Consider the following 24,551-nt stretch of genomic DNA (forward strand, 5'->3'; position numbering starts at 1 on the left):
ATGATATATATAGATATATAGATGGATATATATATATAGATATATAGATGGATATATATATATATATATATATATAGATAGATATATATATATATATATAGATAGATATAGATAGATATATATATATATATAGATATATATAGATATATAGATATATATATATAGATATATAGATATATATATATAGATATATATATAGATATATATAAAATTATTTTAGTAATTTTTAATTTCATTGGGGGTAAAAAACATTGTAAAATTTCTGTATAACCATATTGTGGCACTAAAAAAGTGAGATCTGGCAGAACCATGTATACAGGTTCTGGTCATATACTTTGAATAAGAAAGAGTTTTTCAGTAATTCCATTAAAAAAGTGAAACTTGTATATTATATTCATTCATTGAACACAGACTGATGTACACTCACCGGCCACTTTATTAGGTACACCTGTCCAACTGCTCGTTAACACTTAATTTCTAAGCAGCCAATCACATGGCGGCAACTCAGTGCATGTAGGCATGTAGACATGGTCAAGAGAATCTCCTGCAGTTCAAACCGAGCATCAGTATGGGGAAGAAAGGTGATTTGAGTGACTTTGAACGTGGCATGATTGTTGGTGCCAGAAGGGCTGGTCTGAGTATTTCAGAAACTGCTAATCTACTGGGATTTTCACGCACAACCATCTCTAGGGTTTACAGAGAATGGTCCAAAAAAGAAAAAACATCCAGTGAGCGGCAGTTCTGTGGGCGGAAATGCCTTGTTGATGCCAGAGGTCAGAGGAGAATGGCCAGACTGGTTCGAGCTTATAGAAGGGCAACAGTGACTCAAATAACCACCCGTTACAACCAAGGTGGGCAGAAGAGCATCTCTGAACGCACAGTACGTTGAACTTTGAGGCAGATGGGCTACAGCAGCAGAAGACCACATCGGGTGCCACTCCTTTCAGCTAAGAACAGGAAACTGAGGCTACAATTTGCACAAGCTCATTGTGCAAATTTGGCGTCTACAACATGAAAGCATGGATCCATCCTGCCTTGTATCAACGGTTCAGGCTGGTGGTGGTGGTGTCATGGTGTGGGGAATATTTTCTTGGCACTCTTTGGGCCCCTTGGTACCAATTGAGCATCGTTGCAACGCCACAGCCTACCTGAGTATTGTTGCTGACCATGTCCATCCCTTTATGACCACAATGTACCCAACTTCTGATGGCTACTTTCAGCAGGATAATGCGCCATGTCATAAAGCATGAATCATCTCACACTGGTTTTTTGAACATGACAGAGTTCACTAAACTCAAATGGCCTCCACAGTCACCAGATCTCAATCCAATAGAGCATCTTTGGGATGTGGTGGAACGGGAGATTCGCATCATGGATGTGCAGCCGACAAATCTGCGGCAACTGTGTGATGCCATCATGTCAATATGGACCAAACTCCCTGAGGAATGCTTCCAGCACCTTGTTGAATCTATGCCCCGAAGAATTGAGGCAGTTCTGAAGGCAAAAGGGGGTCCAACCCGTTACTAGCATGGGGTACCTAATAAAGTGGCCGGTGAGTGTATATCAAGTGTTCTTTTAATTTTGATTATTATACCTGACAACTAATGAAAACCCCAAATTCAGTATCTCATAAAATTAGAATATTACTTAAGACCAACACACACACAAAAAACGGATTTCCAGAAATGTTGGCCATTTGAAAACTATGAGCATCTACAGCCCTCAGTACTTAGTTAGGGCTCCTTTTCCCTGGATTACTGCAGCAATGCGGCGTGCCATGGAGTCCATCAGTCTGTGGTGCTGCTCAGGTGTTATGAGAGCCCAGGTTGCTCTGATAGTGGCCTTCAGCTCTTCTGCATTGTTAGGTCTGACGTATCTCATCTTCCTCTTCACAATACCTCATAGATTTTCTAAGGAGTTATGGTCAGGCAGGGACACCATGGTCTTTAAACCAGGTGCTGGTAGCTTTGGCACTGTGTGCAGGTGCCAAGTCTTGTTGGAAAATGAAATCTGCCTCTCTATAGAGTTGGTCAGCAGCAGGAAGCATGAAGTGCTCTAAAACTTCCTGGTAGGCAGCTGCATTGACCTTTGACCTCAGAAAACGCAGTGGACCAACACCAGCAGATGACATGGCACCCAAACCATCACTGACTGGAAACTTTCCACTGGACCTCAACAACATGGATTCTGTGCCTCTCCTCTTTTCCTCCAGACTCTGGAACCTTGATTTCCAAAGGAAATGTAGAACTTCCTGTTATCAGAACTTTGGAGCACTCAGCAGCAGTCCAGTCCTTTTTGTCTTTAGTCCAGGCGAGACGCTTCTGTCTCCTGTTCCAGAGTGGTTTGACACCAGGAATGCAAAAGCTGGAACCATGTCTTTCATACGTCTGTGTGGTGGTTCTGGAAGCTCTGACTCCAGCTGCAGTCCACTCTTTGTCAATCCCCCCCCACATTTCTGAACGGGTTTTGTTTCACAGTCCTCTCCAGGGTGCGTTCATTTCTGTTGTTCGGACACTTTTCTACCACATCGTTTCCTTCCCTTCGCCTCGGGCACAGTCTCTGTAATGAAATAATTTACACATTTCACTTTTTGAATGGAATTACTGAAAAAAAAAAAATCAACTTTTTCTATGATATTCTGATTATATGACCAGCACTATTGTAGAGGCTAAACGCCTCAATAAGATAAGATAAGATACGCTTTAGGCTTTATTGATCTCATATTGGAGAAATTCACATGTCACGTCGGCTCAGACTCAGTAATCATAGGAAGAAGGAGTCAAGTAGGACGAGGTGCATCATATATATACAGTGTGTCCTCGTTATACCATGGATCAAAAAGAAGAAGGTAAGTAGAAGAAAAAAATAAAATACAAAAAGAAATAAGGCAGAGGATTGTAGTTACAGTTCTGGTTACATTTACAGTGCAGCATTGTAAAATCTGGTTGCAGCAGGGATGAATAACCTGCGGTAACGCTCCTTTTTACAGACAGGATGTCTAAGTCTGGCACTAAAGGAGCTGCTCAGCTCCTCTACAGTCTGGTGCAGGGGGTAAAAGGTGTTGTCCATGATGGATGTGAACTTGGACAACACCCTCCTCTCAGCTACTTCCTCCACTGAGTCCAGAGAGCAGCCCAGGACAGAAGTGGCCTTCCTCACCAGCTTGTTCAGTCTCTTTCTGTCCCGCTCTGCGCTGCCAGGGGCCCAGCAGACGACAGCGTAGAGAAGGGCTGAGGCCACCACAGAGTCATAAAAAGTCTTAAGCAGAGGCCTGCTCACTCCAAAGGACCTCAGCCTCCTCAGGAGGTGGAGGAGGCTCTGGCCCTTCTTATACAGGGCGTCGGTGTTGTGAGTCCAGTCCAGTTTATTGTTGACGTGAACACCCATGTATTTGAAACTCTCCACCGTTTCTATGTCCTGCCCCTGGATGTTCACAGGTGAGTGAGGTGGGGGTCTTCTCCTGAAGCCGATCACCATCTCCTTGGTTTTGCTAGTGTTTAAACACAGATGGTTCTTCTCACACGCCCTGCGACAGACTGGCGACCTGTCAAGGGTGTACCCCGCCTCTCGCCCAGTGAACGCTGGAGATAGGCACCAGCACCCCCCGCGACCCCATGAGGGATAAAGCGGTTCGGAAAATGGATGGATGGTTCTTCTCACACCAGTCCACAAAGTCCATGATGACCGACCGGTACTCCAGCTCGTTCCCCTCAGACACACAGCCCACAATGGCAGAGTTATCAGAGAACTTCTGAAGACCTCACAGAGCTCATCTGTACAGGTCCTCAGCAGCCTGGGGGAGGGGGGGGATGCCGTCCGGACCAGGGGCTTTCCTCTGTTTCAGCCTCATCAGCTGACCTCTCACCTGCATTGGTGTGACTGTGAGGGGGGAAGAAGGCAGGACCCAAGGTGTGGATGTCTCGGGGGTTGATGAGAGTGGTGGCAGGGGGGATGGTAGGTCTCTGGGGGGCTGGTGGTTAGAGACATGCGGAGGGTTGACGGCAGGGAGGGGGCCATTGTGTGTGTGTGTGTGTGTGTGTGTGTGTGTGTGTGTGTGTGTGTGGGGGTGGGGGTCAAAACGGGTGAAGAATGTTTGCAAAGCATGGTAGTCGTCGTGTAGGCTCAGTGCTCTCCACACAGAAGTTCATGTAGCCAGTGATGCATTCAGTCAGGTTGTTAATGTCGTCACCATGACAGCTGGGGTGCGACATTTATATTAAGATCTAAATATTATGCATTTAAAAGATAACTGTGCACCTTGACAGTTAGGGTTCATCGTTGTGTATGATTCGCTGCAATACTATAGAGATCATATTTTAAGAGGTTTGCACTGAATTTCCAGTAACTTATTTCTCACATTTTCAGGAAAAGTAGTAATTGATCAATTAACACAGCAACGGTCCATAAGCAGAGTTGGAGAGATATTACAGTCTGATGTAAGTTTGAGAATATCATCTGTTCCTAAGCAGAAATCTATTCTGGATCTGCTGGAAGCATCTGATTTAAACCAGGAAAACTGCATCTCATTGATGTTTGTCTCTCTGTAAGTGAATAAGTCCCAAATTGTTACAGAAATCAGAAAAAAATCAGTTTGGAAGGGGGTTAGTGAATTTATTGGTGTGTCTATAAAGACCTTCGTCCATGACCACGTTCCTGTCCCCATCTGTTAAGACACATTTAGTAGGAAATCTTTGTTTAAGTTGTTCAACATTAACTTCAATAATGGTAAGAAGCTCCTTACTTTTTAAAACTGTTGCAATAACTGTAAATATTGCCCAGGATAATTAAAGAGTCTTCAATATGTAATATGCAGAGAGACCAATGGCCGCCACTACTGTGTTTCATATATATTATCTTCCCTGGAAAAGTATTCAATAATACAGCCATATCTGCTGATTTGGATGTATTTGATCTCCCCATTGGTTTGACCAAATTTTTTCATCAGACTCCATTGAGCGGGTTTCTTGCAGAAGAATGCAATCTGGATTTTTGTTTCTACAGTACAAATACATAGCTTTTCTTTGACCCTATATCTTAGGCCCCTCACATTTACCGAAATAAACTTAAGATTAGTTTTTAAAGACATAAAAACAGAAAAGTTGGCAAAAACTAAAGTCCTAAAGCCAAAGATGTTAATTTTAAGATTCTCAATAGCATCTTTCCATCCAGGGATCTCCTAAAACAGAGATTTAATTTGGACATCAACACAAGTACCTTTTTTTGACAACGACATTGAAACAACAGACCATCTATTTTCCTGTTGTGAAAGCACTGCAACCTTTTGAAAAAAAAACTCCAGGACTGGATCTTAATAAAACATTTCCTACCCATCCCTTACAAAGAGAGGATGTAACATCTGGAACCACTCTCAGAGACAGAAAAGCTGATTTTATGCTTAATAATTTGTTTATTCTTGCCAAATTCTGTATCTACACCTGTAAATGGGGAAATGGGGGATAAATTAACTTTAAATGTTCCCTAATAGACAACCACCTGAAAGCCTTCAAACTGATGAGGAGAAACATGGAATACAGGAACAGACTTTTTGGGGGAGTATTGGTAAAATGACTAATATGAGAAAAAAAGACCTAGGACAATAAAGTAAAAACACACAAAAAAAAAAACATAAAAGTGGTGATGTTATGACAAAAACGTCATATTATGAGAATTAAGAGGGAACATTTCCAGAATAGTCACAGTTTGCAGAATTATTTCACTCCTGGAGTAATATGGCCAGGTTAGATTATTTTAATTATTTTTATTCTTTACGAGAATAAATTCAGGAGAATGAAGCTAAAGGGATACGAATATAAACTTGTAATATTACACAAATAAAAATATTACGAATACAAAGTATATTCTGAGATTAAAGTCCCTCTGATGCTGTTTAAGTGACTGAGTAACTGCAGATTTGCCACATTTAAGATGGCGGACGCTCTGACGCATCGCGGCATAGGCAGAACCCGCCCAACGACTGCTCTCATGAGATGTCACGCAAAGCATTGTGGGATTCTTATAGCTCATTAGCGCCGGTAAGGGACCTCCCCAGGTTTCTATGCTGAAGGGTTTTTTATTAAACAAAGAACAAAACAATACACAAAGTTTGACATAAAATGTTATAAATACAAAAACTCTCGTGGAGGATTACAAGTTAGGGGCCATTAAAAAGACGTAAACTGTATAAAAACAACAACAAAAAAAAGAACAAAGCCTTACAATGAGCTTAAAACAAAAGATTTTTAGCTATCTGTTGTGAGATGATTTTCTTTGTTTTCCATTGTTTAACCCTATTTAATGCTTAATAGTATCTTAAATTCGTTTACAAATCAGGGGAAGGATGGCGTATTCCTCTCCGTTTACTACAGTGAAAATGGTATTTAGCTAAAACAATATTTATAGCATCAGAGAAAGCTGGATTTAAATAGTTTACTTACTATAAAATAGCATCAGTATCAAACAAGTTTAAGATTAATCCAGTTTCCAATGTCTATCCAAAAGCTTTGTGAATATTAACATGGGGGGAAAAATGCTCCAGGGATTCCTGTTGATTTACAAAAGATGCAAATGTCGACATCAAATTTAAATCTCCTTTCAAGAAATATGGCAACAGGATATATTTTAATGATTTTGAAATGGGTCTCGTTCACTTTAGGAGTTATAGACCATTTTATAAATTTGGAACGAACACAAGTCATAGCTTTATTTTCTGTTTCAGGATATTTCTTGAAAGAATCCATTATAGTCAAAGTAAATCCTTTATCTTACTACATTTATGGTCAACTAAGCTGGAATCATTTACCTTTAAGGTTGGCATTGGGATGGTGACCTTAGAATAACCAACTCCAAAGGGATTACTTCACAAACCTTCATAAAATCTTTACAGTATCTTAAATTTATTAACAAACGAGAAATCCAAAAGCTCACCATGAATATCCAAATTATCTTTAATGAAAATAACTCCTCCTCTATGCTAAAGGAGCTTAAGGAGCTAAAGCTAAAGGAGCTAAAGCGGCACTATTCGGACAGCCCTCACCATGGCGACCGCTGGCACACTTACGCTTTGGCAGAAGAGGCCTTCCCCTAAAAGACGTTTTAGGATCCAGCCCCACAACCATTTGACCCACGCGTCTTAGCTTAAAAGGCAGGACTGCCACTGACTGCGTTATGGGAATGCTTTCTGAAATCAACATGATCAAAGCGGCACATTTTGGACCAACTAGAACTCTTTTATTATCAGTGAGTCGACAGAAGTAGAAAAAGATAAGAACCTCAGCGGACAACGTGTTCAAACATTCATCGCACACAGATTTATCTTGAGAGTAATTTTTTTATTTCTCTTCAAGCCCCCCCTCCCCCACAAACACTCCTTTTGCATAACAGTAGTACAGCAGCGGCCGAGGGTACAAAAGGCTCCTGTCGTTTTTCAGTGTAAAAATATCTCTCGTCGTGCCTCCCACCTGTGCCATCCTCTCGTAGTGCAAACGCTTCAAATAAAAGTTAGGCACATGATGGATACGGTCGCAGTTCAATTACACTTAAGTGCTGATGACATGGAAAACATCGCTCTTTAAAATTTCCTCCCGGGTCACAGCCGGGCGAGACTAAAGGGCGAGAACCGGGTCGGCTGGACTTCCTGGTTGTGGCTGTTAAGATCTGATGGTGCCTGGTTAAAAACAAAAAAGAAGAAGAAGAAGACCTGCAGGGTCCTACTGGCTGACGGGATCAGGGTTACATGTCTGAGCTGGACCGGCCAATTCCACCTGAGCCACGGCCCGCTCTAATACTAGATTAAAACACAAATGACATTGCAAGCTTATGGTCCCAAGCAACAATCACAACATCTTCCTAGTCGATGCTTCTGCTTGTAAATATCCGAGCAAGCGATTTAAGTGGCAACTTGACACGTTTCTACCCCCAAAAACAAACGAACAAAAACTAAGCTCAAAATAAATTCAAATATTTCCAAGTTTTACATTATGGTACAAATAAAAAATAAATATCAGCTCTGGGTTGTTGTTGTTTTTTTTTTTTTTATTTCATCTAGCCATTTTATGATTTCTAGAGAAAATAAAAAGGTAGAAAGAGTGACGGTGGTTGTGTCCGGATGAGCACAGTGCAGCTTGTCTGGCCATCAGGAGGCCAGCACGCCTCGGCGGATAATGTCCGAGCCGTAGCGGCGCCCCAGAGACGAGTCGCCCCTCAGCTCGTGGGAGTGGCAGCGTTTGAGGCAGGGCTCCAGCTCGCCCTCGGCCGCCTTCGGGTCGGCGCCGTAGCCGTCGGCCTCCGGTCCGGCGCGCAGCCGCGTTCTGGGGTACGGCGGCTGCGGCGTGTTGGTGAGCGGCCGGAGCAGAGGGTTGCTGCGCTCCAGCTCCTGCTGCCTGGGCGCGGCGGCGCTCGGAGGCTTGTCGGTCCTCTTTGGGATGCGGAACTTCCCCCAGCCTTTCAGGTGTCCCGACACGGAGCCGTTAGGGCCGTGGGAAGCGCCGCCCGCCGGCTTTCTGAGCAAGCCGCTGGCTTTGGAGGCGTCTGAAAGCGCGCCGGTCCTGAACTTAGTGTTGGGAGTCAGACTGAGCGAAGAGCCGCTCCTCCTGGCCGTCCCGTCTTCAAAGAAATACTCGTCGGAGTCAGAGTTCCTGATGTCCACCAGCCGGATGGACACGGTTTTGTCCAGGTGTCTGGAGCTGAACTTCTTCAGCTGGCAGGTGAAGCTCTCGGAGACGTCGCTCCTCCTCTTCCTGCCTCGCTCCTCCTGCTCTGGGTCTGCTTTCTGGCTAGCCACAGCTTCGTGTTCTGGCCCTGGAGCCTCTCTTCTGAGGCCCTTCCTGCTCTCGGGCTTGTGGGCCTTGACGGAGGCGCGCTCCTGGGTGGCCTCTGGCTTTGGGAGCTTAACCAAAGCCTCCTCAGACTTCTGGACTTTGGCGTCGCCTGCAGCCTCTGTGGCGGCGGCCTCCTTCACCCGGGAGCCTTTGCTCTCCTTGCTCTCCGCCGGCTTGCACTGATTGTCCTTCTTCTGAACGTTGGCCGAGTCCGACAGGCTTTTCCTCCTCTCCCCCCTGGGAGCGCTGCGTCTGCTCTTCTGAGCCGAGCTGCTCCAGGAGGAGCCGGGCTGGCTGCCGGCGGAGGGCGACGAGCCCAGGGAGAGCAGCTTCTCCAGGTCAGAGGCAGAGGGCTCGCCTGAAACACAGAACCGTGCAGCGTCACAGCAAAGTCCCACCGGGTCCGCAGAAACGACGTTCACGGCCCCGGAGGGGAGGAGGGGAGGGGAGGACTCACCGTTGAGCAGCTCCTGGTCGAGCAGTCGCACCTGGTGCTGGAAGATCTGCTCCTGGACTTTCCAGAGCGAGCGCTTCAGCTTCTCTCGCCGGGTCACCATGTAGGTCAGGTTACGCACCTAAAGGGGCAACATTGCACATTTTAACAGCATCCGCCACCAACCGGTCCCTGTCCTGTAACCGGGTCAGTCACCAGGGCAACGACTCCCAGCAGACTGGTGCAGCTAAAGTAAAAAGAGAGCACGGCCCGTTTGGATTTTACTGTTCTAGACGTCAGGGCGTAATAAAATGACGAGGAGATGAACGCATCGCCCCGTCATTCAGTTCTGCCTCAGATCAACTAGATTTAAGTTTACATAATTGTTCCATCAGAGCAGCAGGTAACGTTCAGATTGTGGGGCGGCCCAGGCTGAGGGAAACCCGTGGAGGGAGCTACAGATGAGGGTGATGGAGAAGAGAGAAATCAGCAACATACCAGAAGACCTTCAAGGAGCTGCTCGGCTACTATAGGAAAGCCTTTCATCTTATTATGCTATTAATACCAACATTTGGTTATTGAGGAGTGGATTTATTGGCTGAGAGATCCCGTGTGGTTCGTGGCTGAATGAAAACGATCTTAGACGTAAACTACAGCAGAAGGGCTGTTTGGCCTCCAGAGCTTTCAGCCTCTGCTGAGGAGATGCTGGCAGCCTCTTGGACACGTTTGAGGAATGCTAACCGCAGCGATGAGCTGACGGCTGGAGGCAGGAAAGCCAGGGAGGAACAGCTCAGGTGCTGCAGCTGGTCGTTGGTAGGAGCCGACTGCTGCTGAGTATAGCCCCATTTACATTTAGCCTGTTAAACCGATCCGTGCCGAGCTCGGATCAGTTAACCGTGCCAAGCTTGGTTCTTATTACCTCGCCTCCTAGTGACGATCTACGGTACTACTGCTCTCTAGGATTGAAGGAGGGAATCAAGCAAATCAAAATGGCGGCGCCCGTAACATATAGGCAGTAATGCTTGGTTATAATTGTGATATTTCGTTGTTTGCGGATCGTCAGGTGAAGAAGGCAACCTTTGGTGAATTTACTTGACAGAGTCAGCTTTTGAAAAGTGGGTAAGACAAACAAACGTCTAATCAGGATTTACAGACGCAGGAAACAACGACAGACGCTGAGGTTCATCACACTGCTGAGCAGAATCATCACTGGAAACCGCGTGGCACGGTAAGGAAGCTAGTATTTTTATGAATGTCTGAAATGTCAGCTGGCTGTAAGGAGATGACGCCGTCTGCTCATGCGCTCTTTGTTATCAGAGAACCGTGCCACTGAAAAACCAGGCTGAGCCCACACAGGGAACTGGTCTAGATTTAGCGCGGTTCAGTTGTGTCTGGCACAGTTCAGTTCAGTTTGCGTTCCATTTACCATCGATAGTTCTCAGTTACCGAGCTCAGACCGTTCTCAGCACGGTTAAAAAGGGGTCGTGTAAACAGGCCTAATGTTGCAAACAGAGTATAGAGCAAAGCTGGTTTCCATCTACCACACCGTAGCTCCTCCTACTGGAATAAAATCAACTCCTGTGCGTTTTCTGGTGCTGCTGTCAACCTTAATCTGCTTTATAATTTACAAGGACCACACCGTGTTGCAATATTGCTTTATTCTGAATAATGTCAGCTGTTTGTACGATACTTCCTCCTGCTTCTAAGTCTGTCCCTGCCGCTGCTCTGTGGCCTGAGAGTCCTGGTGGGGAGTAAGAGGAGACCTACCCTCTCCAGGTCCTGTCTGAGGTGGGTGAAGAGCTGCAGGCGCCGCAGCAGCACCTCCTGCTCACGCCGAGCGAGGCTCTCCTCCTCGTCTTTCTTGGGGGTGAGCAGCTGCTTGTTAAAGTTGGCTTTGCGTTTCAGCTTCCAGTACTGGTAGATGAAGTCGACCACCTCCGGGGGAAGCTTCAGAGTCTTGGCCACCTCGTCCACGTCCACGAACTGGAAGAAGTCTTCCTCCATCTCCTGCAGCTTCAGCTTGCGCAGGTTGACCCTCTTCTCCTGCTGGCGGCTGCTGAGCTCCTCCTGGTCGCTCTTGGCCCGTCCCTTCCAGTCTCTGGCCCCCTCCTTCTCCTCCTCGTCCCCCGAGTCGCGCTGGCCGCCTCCGGCCCCTTGGATCCCCGAGTGTTTGGGGCAGTACGACTTGAACTTCACCTCGTCGTCCTCCGTGAGGATGGTGTTCATTTCCAGGTTGGCATGGAGACCACAGGTCACATGGAAGGCGGTCCTGCAGTTTTTCGCCGAGCACTGCGGTAGATAAACGGCGCAGATATTACACTCGTTAAAGGCGTAGCTAATTCAGTTTTAAAACCATCAACTTATGCATGGAATCTGATGCAGAATATGATCTAGATCAGGGGTGTCAAACATACGGCCCGCGGGCCCGCCAAACAATTTAGTCCGGTCCTGTGGCTAAATGCATTATCATTATATAAAAAAAAATAAAAAATCTTTTTTTTCCCCCAGTGTCCTGTCTGGCAATGTGGCAATAAGAATTGTTGTCTTAATGCCAAAAAGAGCTCATCAGATTTGACTTTCACAAGTGGAGCAGTACTGCTTTTGCCATAGTGCTCCACTTGATTTATGAATGTGAATAGTTTTATTATGATTCATGCGGGGAATATCTCAAATGATATGGACACTACAATGGGAAAGTAGGAGAGGAAAGGAAGAACAAGAAGAAAAAAAGAAAAGATGAAAGAAAGAGGAGATAAAAGGAAGAGAATGATAAAACAATTATTGAAAAAAACATGTACTTTGTTTAATTGAAAATATGCAGTTCCTATATTGTCCACGAGGGGCGCTGCGTTTTAACCAGCAGATGGTAGCACTGAGCTTCAGATGTGGAAACTTGATTTTAAATCATTTCTTAATTTGTATCTGTTTGATGTATTTTGTCATGCAGGACAGTGTTTTTAAGTTCCAAAAAATGTGAATAAATGTTTTTCAACATTGTACAATCACTGATCAGTTCTTAAGCATAATGCACTTAAGTAAATGTTTAACTGAATAAAAGTATTGTTGAAATTGCACATACTTTTCATAAAAACGCTGAGGTTATTCATAATATATTGTGTAAAAGTGAAATTAATTTAATATAAAAAAACAACAAGTCCACTTTTATTAGTTCTATTTAATCTTGCAATGAGTTACCTTGTGTGGCCCTCTTGAGATCAGATTAAGCTGTATGCGGCCCCTAAACCAAAATGAGTTTGACACCCCTGATCTAGATCCTTTAGAGTTACATACGTCCTGCCTGGATTTGCTGTAATGTAGATGAGAACAGCTAACAGATCCAGTCACATGGTCTTAGGTGATGCATTTAATGACCGTACCTGTATGCAGGCTCCTGTCTTCTCCTTACACAGACAGCAGATCAGAGCCCATCTGTTGCTGGGAATGTGGGACACATTGGTGATCGGCTCCATCTTCTCTGGATTCCCAATGCTCACCTGCCCAACGAGATTACACACAGCAGCACACGTAAGCTCGGCAGTGTCGGTCTTTGGTAAACACCGCACTGTGTGATGTATAAATAATAACGAAGAGTAGTTATCACAGAGAGCACAGCAGAATGACGGATCTTCACCTCTGGGATCCACAAGGCACAGCTGACATGAACCCACTTGGTTCCACTGCGGGTCGGCTTCATGGCCCCCCCCTTCTTAGGACACAGCTGGCACTTTGGGAAGATGCCCAGCGCGCAGATCCTACACAGCCAGCTGCCCTTTGGGACCTTCTGGATGCCGTAGCATGCCTGATCAGGAACATCAGCGCAGGGAGCCAGGAAACAGGGAGAGAGCAATATTTGTTTTAGTGTAATGGTCACCCAAGCTGAAATAAAGTCCCTCTGCTTGATAAGATACTACTACGCTTTAATTGTTTCCACGTTCTAAGCTCAACCTTCACATGGACCTGGAAGGTGCTGTGACAGACCAACACAAAGTGCATAGTTAAACAGTAAAAAATGAGGTATGGCTTTAGACATTTTTTAAAGTCTGAAAAGACAGCCATGCATTTGTACTGAGCCCCGCTGAGTCAGTACAGGACGTGGAATCACCTTTGATGGGATTAACAGCTGGGTGGCGTGTTCCTAGCAGCTCTAGATGACATTCCTGAAGGCTTTCTACCAACACCCACTATTTGCTTCCCACTCTCCTATAAAGGCTAGATTTGTGAAAGCAAATAGCAACACTGGGTGGTTTCAGATGAAATGATCTTAAGACAAATTCCCATCGCTGCTATTGATTTTGATTTGGAACAAGAATTCAGAAGCATTTCTCATTTTTCCATCATCTTCTTCACAGCGAAGCACCACTTTGCGTTGGTCTATCACGTTCAACCCGTTTAAACACCCGGAGCTCTGAGGTCGACAAAATGCACAAAAGGCTCCAGGGCTATGAACACATCAGCGATTCACTTCTGACCTGATGAACACAGATGTTGCACTTGTCGCAGAACACCATCTCGTTGTTGTCCTCTCCGTCTGGCGACTGACAGACGTCACACACCACGTCCTCGTCGTACTCGATGCCCAGCCCCTCCTCCGTCTCCATGGCGTGCGTCATGTTCTCGTCACAGCAGTGTTCGAACTCCTCCATGACCCGCTCCATGGTGTTCTCGTCCAGCGGCGGCATAGCTGCAAACAACGCCATGCAAGGGCCTTAATGTGCTTCTGCTTGTTACAGCTTTCTGTTGGGCTTGCATAAGTCTTCTCCAGGACACAGCGGCCCAAACAACAGAAATAATTCAGCTGATCAACTTGATCAATAAAGCCCCTAGAGTTGATCTACCTGGAATCCTCATTAAACCACATGTTCATACAGCTGCTAAAAAGCTGAAAACCATCATGGTAAAACTAGGATAAATTTAGCAGTGGTCAGTATTTAAATATGGAGCCTGTGTAAAGCGTGGCCGGACACATTTAAGTAAATCTGTGTTCTTTATCACCTGTTCTACGATAACGTAGGTTATGTCAATTCCCAGGCTTTGCTACACTGTATTATACATCGTTTGGAGAGACTTTCCCAGCATTTGCACCAACAAACAGAAGACTGTAGGAGACAGCTGTGTTGTTCAGAACTCCACATCTGGGCAGCGCATCTCGACGGGGTAGCTCAGACTAACAGAACCTCCATCACAGGGCTGTCTGTTTCTGTGAAGCTAATATCCATCCAGATAGCGTTAGCTTGTGCTGCCCAGATCCAGGAGCTTTATCGACCTTTTCATGCTGCCCTCAAACATCTGTGTCACAATGTTAGCTTGTAGCGTTAGCGCAGCAAGCATGCAGCGTTTGTTCCCATCAGTCTGCCTCACAGGGAAGGGCTCTCTAAAAACACTTAAGTGTTTGCCTCATCAGCTAAAAGGATCACATGTTTTTCTTTAGATGTACTCGCCATGGTAGCAGCAGCTAGTTGTTTTAGCCAGGTGAAGCTGCAGGGAGGGGGCCTGAGCAGTGCTGCTGCCGGAAGCAGCATGAATGGCTCCGACACAAATAAGTATCTCTGGTTGAGTCACTTCTCAGAATGGAAGTATCAATAACTCTGACGAGATAATTACACAGTTACAACACATGATCTGTAGCTCACCCATCTGTGCGAACTCCTCGTTTATGATCTGCAGCCAAGCGACGTCTTCTTCGTTCAGGTCGTAGCGACACATCCCCTCTGCCAGCGTGCGGATGTCCACATAGCCCAGCGCCTCCGTGCCCGACGTCCGGATCAACTTCTTGGGCTTGATGAACATCACCTCCTTTCCCTTTTCTGCCAGTACTCTGCAACAAACAACACTCGATGTACCGTCTCGCTCCTATAGTCCTTTCATTTCCAAATGTCTGAAATGCCATGAGTGCTGTGGGACAGAGGGGTAGAGGATGGCAGCTGTGGCGTTCCTACCTGGTCAGAGGTTGAGGGATGGACTGGGGGCTGACGGGGACCTGGACGCCCTTCTCCCACTCCTGCCTCCATGGATCGGCCAGGACGTAGTAATCCTCAGGATTCAGTTGATACGAGTCGTGTAATTTCATGGCTGTGATCAAGTCTGTCCTGAAAACCTGCCACAAAGGAAGATAATTGTCCGTTTCATATTTTTTTGTTTTAAAAACAGTACAGCAGTGTGGCTGGCTAACAGCACCAAGGTCCAGGGTTCAAATCCCGGTACGCTTGAGTCCTCTAGTCTCTTTTTAATCGCCAAAGCCATCACTACCCGTGTTTCCATCCAATTCTCATGCAAATTTTGAGCCAACTTTTAAAATATGGCAACAATTCACCACAAGAAAATTGGCATCAGATGCGTTTCCATCTACTGGTTTGTAGGGAATTAAATTTCGTATTTCCTTATTTGTGAAACTGATACTGAAGTATAACTATACCAGATGTTCCACATTCCTCATTCTAATGCAGGGGTAGTATGCAGTTTTCTGTAACTCTGTTTACTAAATTCTTTCTTTATTCCCATCATTTTACAACTTTATTCTCCTAATTTCAAAGAAAGAAAATCCCCTGGCCAAAATGGGTCCCCAGTCTCTTGCACTGTTATTTTGGGGGATGCAGGCTGAAAAGTTAGGGAACCCCGGCTCTAGAAGTTTTAGACGTTGTTTATGTCTCTCTTTGGTATTCAGTACCGCTCTGAACAAACTCCCAGCCCCAAAACTGCTCCAAGCTAAAGCCTGAGGGTTATAAATGATGTATTTCCAAGTCATTTAATAAATATTGTTAACCACTCTTATTTCATATGGTTAGTTTTAGAGCATAAACTGAAACTGGATTAGCCAATCAGAGCGTTGCATGGTCAAAGCCATCGTTTGGCTTGAATTTAATTGGCTTTCCAGCCAGAGGGAGTGAGCAGCGGCTTGCAGGGACCAGGTCTACAGACTGTAGAGCAGATAACAGGAGAAATGTTTCCATTTGTGGGACCAGCCATCTACTGTAAGCCTTAGATAGTGAGCCCTGGAGCATGATGAACAAAAACGGTGCCTTACAAAAGTATTCGCTCCCTTTGAACTCTTCCATTTCGTCAAGTTACAGCCACAAACTTCAACATAGCTTTTGAGGACCTTGTGCGGTACTTACACAGACCAGCGTATAGTTGGAAGGGAAATGTTAAATGTTCTCTATAAGTGTAAAATAGGCTTGTATTTGTAGTCAACTTTTTTATTTAGGGATGCAGAATTTCCTCTAGGATTGTAGTGGTATCGTTTTTTTTGTTTTTTTTTGTAGGAGAGCTTTTGACAAGACAAAAAGTTATTAAAAATAGCGATTAAATGTGTTTAGAGCTACAAATTACCTTTACAAAACAAATTTTAATACACTGCCTGAATCCACACTACATAAAACAAACTGTACCAAAAAGACGGCTATCAGAGGCATACAAAGTGAACGTGGTGAACCAGTGACGCTGTTCAGGGAAATATTTTAGTGCAACAGAGACAAAAAAAGACGACTTTAAAAACTTAATTACGTGACGAGGCAGCAGCTGAGATGTGCCTGTGAGACAGCGCTGAGGGAACCAGGATCCCTCATAGCAGCTCTCAGTGCTGCTACAATACAGTCATTCCAGAACGACTGGTGCTTTCAGTAAAGTTGCATTAAAACAAAAAAAGTTGCTAAAAGTTGCCTGTTACTAGTCGCTTTTTAAAAGAAAATTACTGGAGGGGTCTGAAAAGTCGCTAAATATAGCAACACAGATGCTGAATGGGCAACAGTGGACTGGCATCTCTAGCTGTCCTTCCCTCCTGAGAGCAGCTCAGCCACTAGCAGCTTCACAGCCAGACAGGAAGGAGCAGGCGCTGTTGCTTTTTCACAATAAAGCACATCTTAACGTATCATGATATTTAAATTCATTTCAACCCTGGATTATGGCTAGTATAAGTCTGCAAATTTAGGCTATACATAATTAGGGTAAATATATCCAATATGCTTTACATTGTTTCACCATATATTTAAAAAAAGCTTGATTGTGAAGGCTTTTATTTTGCCGTGGCAGTGTCCTACGATGGTTTCCCTGTAGCTGAAACCCCAGGCTGCTTTATGTTCCCTTTACAGCCGAAAGGCTTGTGAAGCAGCTCTTAGTATCTCCAGACTGATATGTGCTCCATTGTTTTTGCAAAATGCTTTATGTTCAACCTCAATGGACAGAGAATCTGAACAGATTCATGCAGGATTTAGGTCACATGTTCATGTGTCATTCTAACATGAACATGCCTTGTTCTGCCATTGGCTGTGTTGACAGTGAACCTCTGCCACCGTCCCAAGTCTTCCAAAGCCTCTGAGGTTTTTAGTTTTACCAGGATTGCCCTGCATTCATCTCATCAGCTCTGACCTGCTTCCCCTGTAGCATGATGCTGCCACTACCAGTGCTTTCAGTCAGGATGGCGTGTTTAAGAGCAGCGTTGGTGTTTTAATGTTAGGCAAACATTCCAATGTCGGTCTCATCAGACTAAAGCAACGTCTTCCACGTTTGCTGGTACCAGCGCTGCAAACAGGATTTCACTGACAGTTTTCTTTGGAAAGATTTTCACCACCTTAACTGTGGATCTCTGAGGCTCCTCCAGACCGACATCTCAGGCAGTAATGCATGACTTTGTGCTGGTCTGGCCCATAAAATCAGATATAGTGAAGAAAAGACTTACCTCGGAGGGTTTCTGCCCGGTTCCCCTCCGGTGCTGTGATGAATGCAGAGACCAGCAGGTAGAATTACCTGAAATATAACAAGGTTTTATTGGTTCTGTTTTTTTCGCTTTGAAAAGCATCAGTAATTCCTCCAGGACAGATCAAAGACGTGGTTTAGCAAAGTGTTGACTTAAAAGTGCAAAACAGTTGAACCAATATCTCTAAAAACATTATCAATACATTAAAACTGGTAGTTATTTTCACTTCTCAATTATGAACTCCAGGACAAGAAAACATTCACATCAGTCACAAACTGTTTCATTGATGCTATTTAGGATCCAATTTTTCATTCTTATACAAAATCTTTAAGAAGGTTATAATAAAGTGCAGTTACTTGTTTTTGAGCAGACATCATTTACAGTAAAGCAAATTGTCTTCTCTAATAATGGGAGAAAGTTAAATTCCCTAACACAACTAACAGTGGGGTAAAAAAAGCAAACATGGTGGTCTGAAATGATTGATTGAGGTGCGTTTGGAGCCTGACTGCCTGACCTGTGTGTGCGTCTTCAACGGTCCAAACACGCCTCCTGTTCCTACTTCCTGCCCTGTTTCTCACACTGACGCTGTCCTTTTGCTCTGCTTTTACCTTTGTCCATTTCTTGCCCTTCTCTCTCTGTTTACGTCCTGAACACCAAGTACAGACTTACTCTGACAGAAACAGAAACCAGTAAAATGGATCCAAGATCAAAAATGTCAGGGATACTTACCGTCACCTCTGCAAGCTTAAGCGGGTCACATTTCAGACATTTGCACACAGAAGAAAACACGCAGCAGCTAAGAAGCTCTGAATTTCTCTGGCTTTTTAAGACCATTATATATGAAGTTTTAGATCCAAAGCTTGTTTCTACCCAAGCTTTGGCGTTTGAATGTTATTTCCCATTTGCTGAGCCTGCTGTGCCATTAGCCGGTCAAGTGAATAAACTCTAAACAGTAGATGTTGCCACAGGAAGGATTTAGCAGTGTTTTAACAACTATACATGATCGACTGTAGGTTTCATGTAGAAAAAAAATGGATTTGGAGAAGTGCTTCTTCATTCACTTTTTATTTTGAAATTATGTTGTTTTTGTAAAACTTGTATTTTAGTCTTTACAATTCCAAAATGTGTACACAACTTTATATTTGTCTGCCTAGTTTTCTCATTTTTAATTATTGAATCAGATGCCATGATCAAACTGTTACTGCCCATGTAGCCACTTTATCAAATACTTAAATACAGCAAATGTGTCAGGAATCATGCTTGCTAAAACTATTTACTTTAATGTGCTTCATTAAGTCGTGACTGCAGGTTCTGATCCAAAGACGACACAGAGGTTGTTAATGAGGCAGCGTGGAAGAACCAGCACTGGTGCTGAGGCTACAGCAGCAGCACAGCTGTGGTCCATTCTCAGTGGTAACGGCGCTTTCTAAATGCGGTCCATGTGTGACTTTCATACATGGACCACCAACTACAGACAAAACAATAACAGCAAAGCTGATCGGCTGGCTGCGTGTTTTTACTTACATTCAATAAACCACAATTCAGAGTCGCGGGAGCATTTTATTGTGCGTTTCTGTGAATTTTATACCTCAATGCCATAAACAACCCACACCTAGTATGCATGTACGTGTAAATTATGCATCACAGCGTTCCTACAGTTTAAAGTCACTTTAATGAGATGCCAGAGAAAGAGTGACTTCTCTTACTGTTCGGCTCAGAGCAAACAGTCCAGAGCTCCCCACCTGATGCTGTGTACAGCCAGTAAGCCGGCATCACCTGCTAAACTCTGGCAAATGTTTTAGTTTGTGAAAAACACAGCAGGCACAGTGTGGAAACTACAGGAGCACCGCCTATCACTCTAACATTTACATCAAATCTAAAATTGAAAACTATTTATGATATTTTTAAACTAACGTAGAGTTTTTAAACCTCCAAGCAGCACGGGACTGCAGTCTCTGCCCAAGCTGATAGGAAACATCAGCCTGTTATAAAATGCAGTTTGAGAATGAGCAACATTTCTACACAATATTAAGCATCTTAAGCAGATGTTTATTCTACATTTTAGCTTAAGTCCACAGATCTCCAATGAATAAAAGCAATTAGATCACATTGAGTTTTTTTGTTTAATTGAAGCGTGGATACCATTAAAATATAGTATTATCAACTCCGGGTTATTATACCGTTTGCATCTCACATGGTCATGATCTATTCTTCAACATCTAGGTTACCTAGCTTGAATGCTTTCTTACGGCACAGGGTAAGTTTACCCAAACCAGCTATTTAAATCTGTTTAAAAGCAAAACAATATCAAGTATATATCTGCTTATGAGCCAGTAATAGATAACATAACAAGATAATTTTGTCTGTAATAATCTAAGCTTTTAATAAAACAGTTTAGGATGAGAAAAACTTAATGCACAAGAAAAAGTTGATGAAAGTAGGAATAAACGAAGAAGCCTTCTGGTTCAATGCTTGAATAAATGTAATTAGTATTTTATTCTCTAAATTGAGATTAATAACAGCCAAATGCTTTAAGGATTTTTGCAAGATGCTGCAGTATTCCTTGTTATCCAACTACTTTGCCTCTCTTGAAAACACAAATGAAATATTTATAACAGCACAGGAGTAAATTTAAATGTGTGCATTAATGTACTTTTGTTAAACTACTGACACTGATGGGCAGTCTTAGTAGTTCAACAAAGGAGAAGATGCCTGAATCCCACTAGCTCTGCTGAGGTGAGTCAGCTCAGGCAGCAATTTACTCACTTCCATTATCCGAGTCATCGCTGCTGCTGGCGTGTCTGCTTCTCTTCATCGTCTTCTGTCTGTGGAGCTCCGGCATCACAACACTGCACAAAAAAAAAAAAAAAAAAAAAAAAACTCAGGATATTAAGCTGCACAGGGGAGTGATGAAAGCTACGAAACAGACAGAGGACACGAACGGCTTACAATGACACGTTGGACAATCGACAGTGGAATAAACGCTTATTCTCAGTTAGTACGGCTGATTATCCACAAAAAAAACGTAAATATCTAAATTAAACGCATAAGGGGGCTAGAGCAGACACGTTACTGTTTGCACTCATAGACCAGTTACACATTAACTCAGCTCCGCGTTTACCGTAGCATGCAATGGATAGTATGTGATATTACGCAACGTTGCAAGACGTGAAAATGTCAACAACAGGATGCTTCCAGAAGCCCTGAGAAACGGCAGTTTTAGAAACTAACGCATCCCCTGGACACAGCCTCCCATCGGGCCACTGTTACTCACTAAAGGCTGCCGTTTTACCGTGGACGCGCGGAGCGGGCCCACACTTAAAAACAAGCCGCCGCTTCACATGTTTCCTTGGAGATTACACCGCGTCACGACTGTTTACACACCACGGGAACTTTCCACGCGTTTCCCCGCGCGACGTAAACACGGGAGCGCCGCCCTCGCGCAGAAAGCTTACAGTCGCCGTAAAAAAAAAAAAAATAAAAAAAATAAAAAAATCAACACGGAGCCATATATGCTCCGCAAGGTGGAAAAATACTAGGGGGTCGCCCAGCCGTGGAGAGGTGCTAACCCTAAGTTAGCATGCTAGGCTAACCCCGGTTTGCGTGACGCCCCGTCGTCCTGCACGTACGGCACGCTGAAGTTGGCCTCCGCGCCGCACACGCTGCTCCTCACCGTCCCGCAGCGTTTACATCCTCCGCGTTACTTTACGACGATCAAAGGCGAACACACACTTAATTCAATTTACGAGCAACAATCTGAGTCCTTAAACGCAGCACAACCTCGAGCCGTCGAGCCCACGCCGAGTTCTTCTAAATGAAAGGTTCTGATAAACACCGCCGGTGATCTTTCAAACCTTTACTTTAAGAAGGCTCGTTTAAAAAAGGCTGCTGTTGTTTGTTCGCTGGGGACCACCCTACAAGCCAACCCCCTTAACAACGACACTGTAAACATTTTACCGGGACACGATTGGTCTGCAAAAAAAAAATGCACATTCCATAAAATATAGTTTGTGATCTGTGAAACGTTGCAATAATTATTCTACACTCAAGATTTGTCTTGATTTGGAGAACTTTTATTCAATTTGGTGGGAACACAACACATGGAGATTAAGGCATGTTCGTATTTTAACCATCTTAAATTGGGTCTTGCTTAAAACCATGATTAGAAAGGTGAAACTTGGACAGAATTGTCCAGAATTTAGAGGAGACCATAAAATACTGGCTTTTGTTACCTGTGTTTTCAGTTACAACTGTTCTGTACTTTGTGAAAACAGAAAAGGTGTGATTTTAAGGCTCTTCACACGTCTCAGGGCATGTTTCGCCACTGAATAACATTGAATTCAAACACATTCTGCCATTATCAAACCGTAGAACCACTAGGTTCATATTTCAACTTGCCTGGCCAGTGGGTTTTTTCCTTTAATGCAAGGTGGCCGTAAGAAGAAAACAACCTGAGAATCATTTGTTTTCTGTTTTCACGAAATGAATCAGGGTTTATGTGACAATCCAGTTCAAACACTGACCATTCGGAGTATTTGAGAACCACAGTGTGTCAGATGTAATCCAGGCTTGCTCAACGCAGCTCCTTTAGTCAAGCGCAGAATATGAAGGTGCGAATCGGATGCTAGCTTCATCACGCGATGGTGCCAAGCTAAGTGGCAGCCACACATAGTAAACATCTGCTTTGTACTTGGTCTAAGCATGCAAAGATGGCATTTTTAATCAAAAACATCGCTATAGTCGTTACTTTTATGCCAGCCACATGTGTTAGTTTTAAACAGAAGATAGACTATGTCGAATTGCAGCTTGGTTACGATTTCCCATACCGTTATGCAACCACCGGGCCCACCCACACCCGGTGCATCGAGTGGAAATCTCATTAGCCTGGCTGTTTGTTTTTCTCACAGTTTATAAATCAGATGCATATGCAGCTGGTTAAACTATATCACTATGGAAATATGACGTGCAACAAACCGCTTCAGACTAGGAACGTTTTCAAAAGTAAACGCTAGATGCTAGGTGTTAGCAACAGCAGCTAGCTTGCTAGCTGGAAGCTAACAAACGTCAGTTCCAGCTATGCTAGCAGCAGCAGCCTGCTAGCATAGCACGGTGCCCCTCATTAAAAAAAACCCAAACAGCCTCCTATCCGTCAAAGGTTAGGGGTCAAACTTGGACTCAAACACGTTTCTCTAAAGTTAACATGTGCGCAAGAACTAGAAGTACCTGCGAAGATAAGACCAGGCCTGTGTTGTTTGTGTGGTTAAACAGCGGCTTACAGTAAGGTGTGTTTATCGAAGATGAACTGGCTGAGGTTAATCTTTGGCGCCATTTTAAATGACGACGTCGCGTTTTCCTAGCGGACTGCTCGTGCGACCATAACAGAAATATAAACTCACCCAAATGCCCCGATAAAAAACATCTTTAACAAACGCACGCGGATCGATATAGCTTTTAAAAAATAGCACGGTACATACGGAGCACGTCTGAGCGATGCAAGCCGGTCTTTGAGTTTGATGCGAAGCGCAGTTTTTGCCGAGAGTTCCGCTTGACCCGCATTCCACATACACAAACAGAGCAGCAGCGGCGCCCGGGGAGGAGGTTACTCAGCCCGGACTGCAGGAGCGCATGTTCACCGCACGATGGCAGCAGAGTCCCCCGAACCGCTCTCGGTGGTTATCCAACAGATTTGACGATACATTCAAGACCCCAAATCCTTGAATTTTAACTACCGCTAAACTAGGTTCTTGATTTAAGTTAGCAGGAATCTATTCTCAGCAAGGTTCTTTCGTTTGTGTGAGAAACAACAAACAACACGCCTCTCTTGCAGACCACTGATTTATCCATATATGGCAAGGGGCTCAATTAAAGTGACAGACAACCGGCAGTTGAAACTGTATTCATTTCAAGAAGTCTTAACATTTTCTAATACCTAAAAAAACAGTTTTGTTTTCCATGGGTTCATTAGATGAGTAGTTAAAGACGGGTTAAACGGGGTCTTATGCAGATTTTGGTTTGGGATCCCCTCACTACTTCACACTGTTAAAATTTAAATCCTGTGATTGATCAAAACTTGTTACTACTTCAAATGATTTTAAAACAGCTATTTTGAAAAGAGAACAGCTTTAAAAATGTGTTCCTCTTTGATGCAGTTGACGACAAACAGCAGCAAAACAACTTCTGAGAAATATGACTAGATCGGTTTGCATTTGCATCATGTTCTACTTATTGCCATGTCATCCATATATAATTTAACTAAAATACATATTTTCTAAAAATCATTTCCCCCTCAATTTCTCATTCATTTTGGTTCTAGTGTACAATCGGGCCTTGCTCGGAACCATTTCAGAGTAGATCTGACCAATCCAGTTTCAACTCTTGCAGCCCAACAGGTTTTCTTCTTAGACTGGCTTGTGTTTGGCTCCATTCATCTTCCAATCACTTCTTACCAGCTTCACTAAACCTGCTGAGGAAAAGCACATCACACATCATAATACTGCCACCCACGTGTCGCCGTGGAGATGCATCTTTTCATGGTGGGGTGTTCAAATGAGCCTGTTCATGAGTGTGGGGCTAACTTTTTTTAAATCTTTGAACTGAACAAGAGACTGTTTTC

General features: G+C 44.0%; 1 protein-coding gene across 8 annotated transcripts; it reads right to left on the bottom strand.

Moving 5' to 3' along the window:
• Positions 1-7,205: 7,205 nt before the first annotated feature.
• Positions 7,206-23,551, bottom strand: jade1 (jade family PHD finger 1). 8 transcript variants are annotated; one of them, XM_012875964.3, is made up of 12 exons: positions 23,413-23,551; positions 20,705-20,787; positions 18,453-18,584; positions 17,921-17,988; positions 15,186-15,343; positions 14,880-15,064; positions 13,719-13,930; positions 12,881-13,048; positions 12,627-12,743; positions 11,017-11,538; positions 9,274-9,391; positions 7,206-9,174 (listed from the first exon to the last, which is right to left on the bottom strand). In XM_012875964.3, the coding sequence occupies exons 1-12, from the start codon at positions 23,499-23,501 to the stop codon at positions 8,132-8,134; spliced, it is 2,895 nt and encodes a 964-aa protein (XP_012731418.2). In that variant the 5' UTR covers positions 23,502-23,551; the 3' UTR covers positions 7,206-8,131. The 8 variants fall into 8 exon arrangements, with proteins under 8 accessions (XP_012731418.2, XP_012731419.2, XP_012731420.2 ...); XM_012875965.3 differs by lacking the exon at positions 23,413-23,551 and adding an exon at positions 22,765-23,100; XM_012875966.3 differs by lacking the exon at positions 23,413-23,551 and adding an exon at positions 22,462-22,722.
• Positions 23,552-24,551: the final 1,000 nt, after the last annotated feature.

This window comes from Fundulus heteroclitus, chromosome 19, assembly GCF_011125445.2.
Source record: "Fundulus heteroclitus isolate FHET01 chromosome 19, MU-UCD_Fhet_4.1, whole genome shotgun sequence".
Classification (NCBI taxonomy): Eukaryota; Metazoa; Chordata; class Actinopteri; order Cyprinodontiformes; family Fundulidae; genus Fundulus; species Fundulus heteroclitus.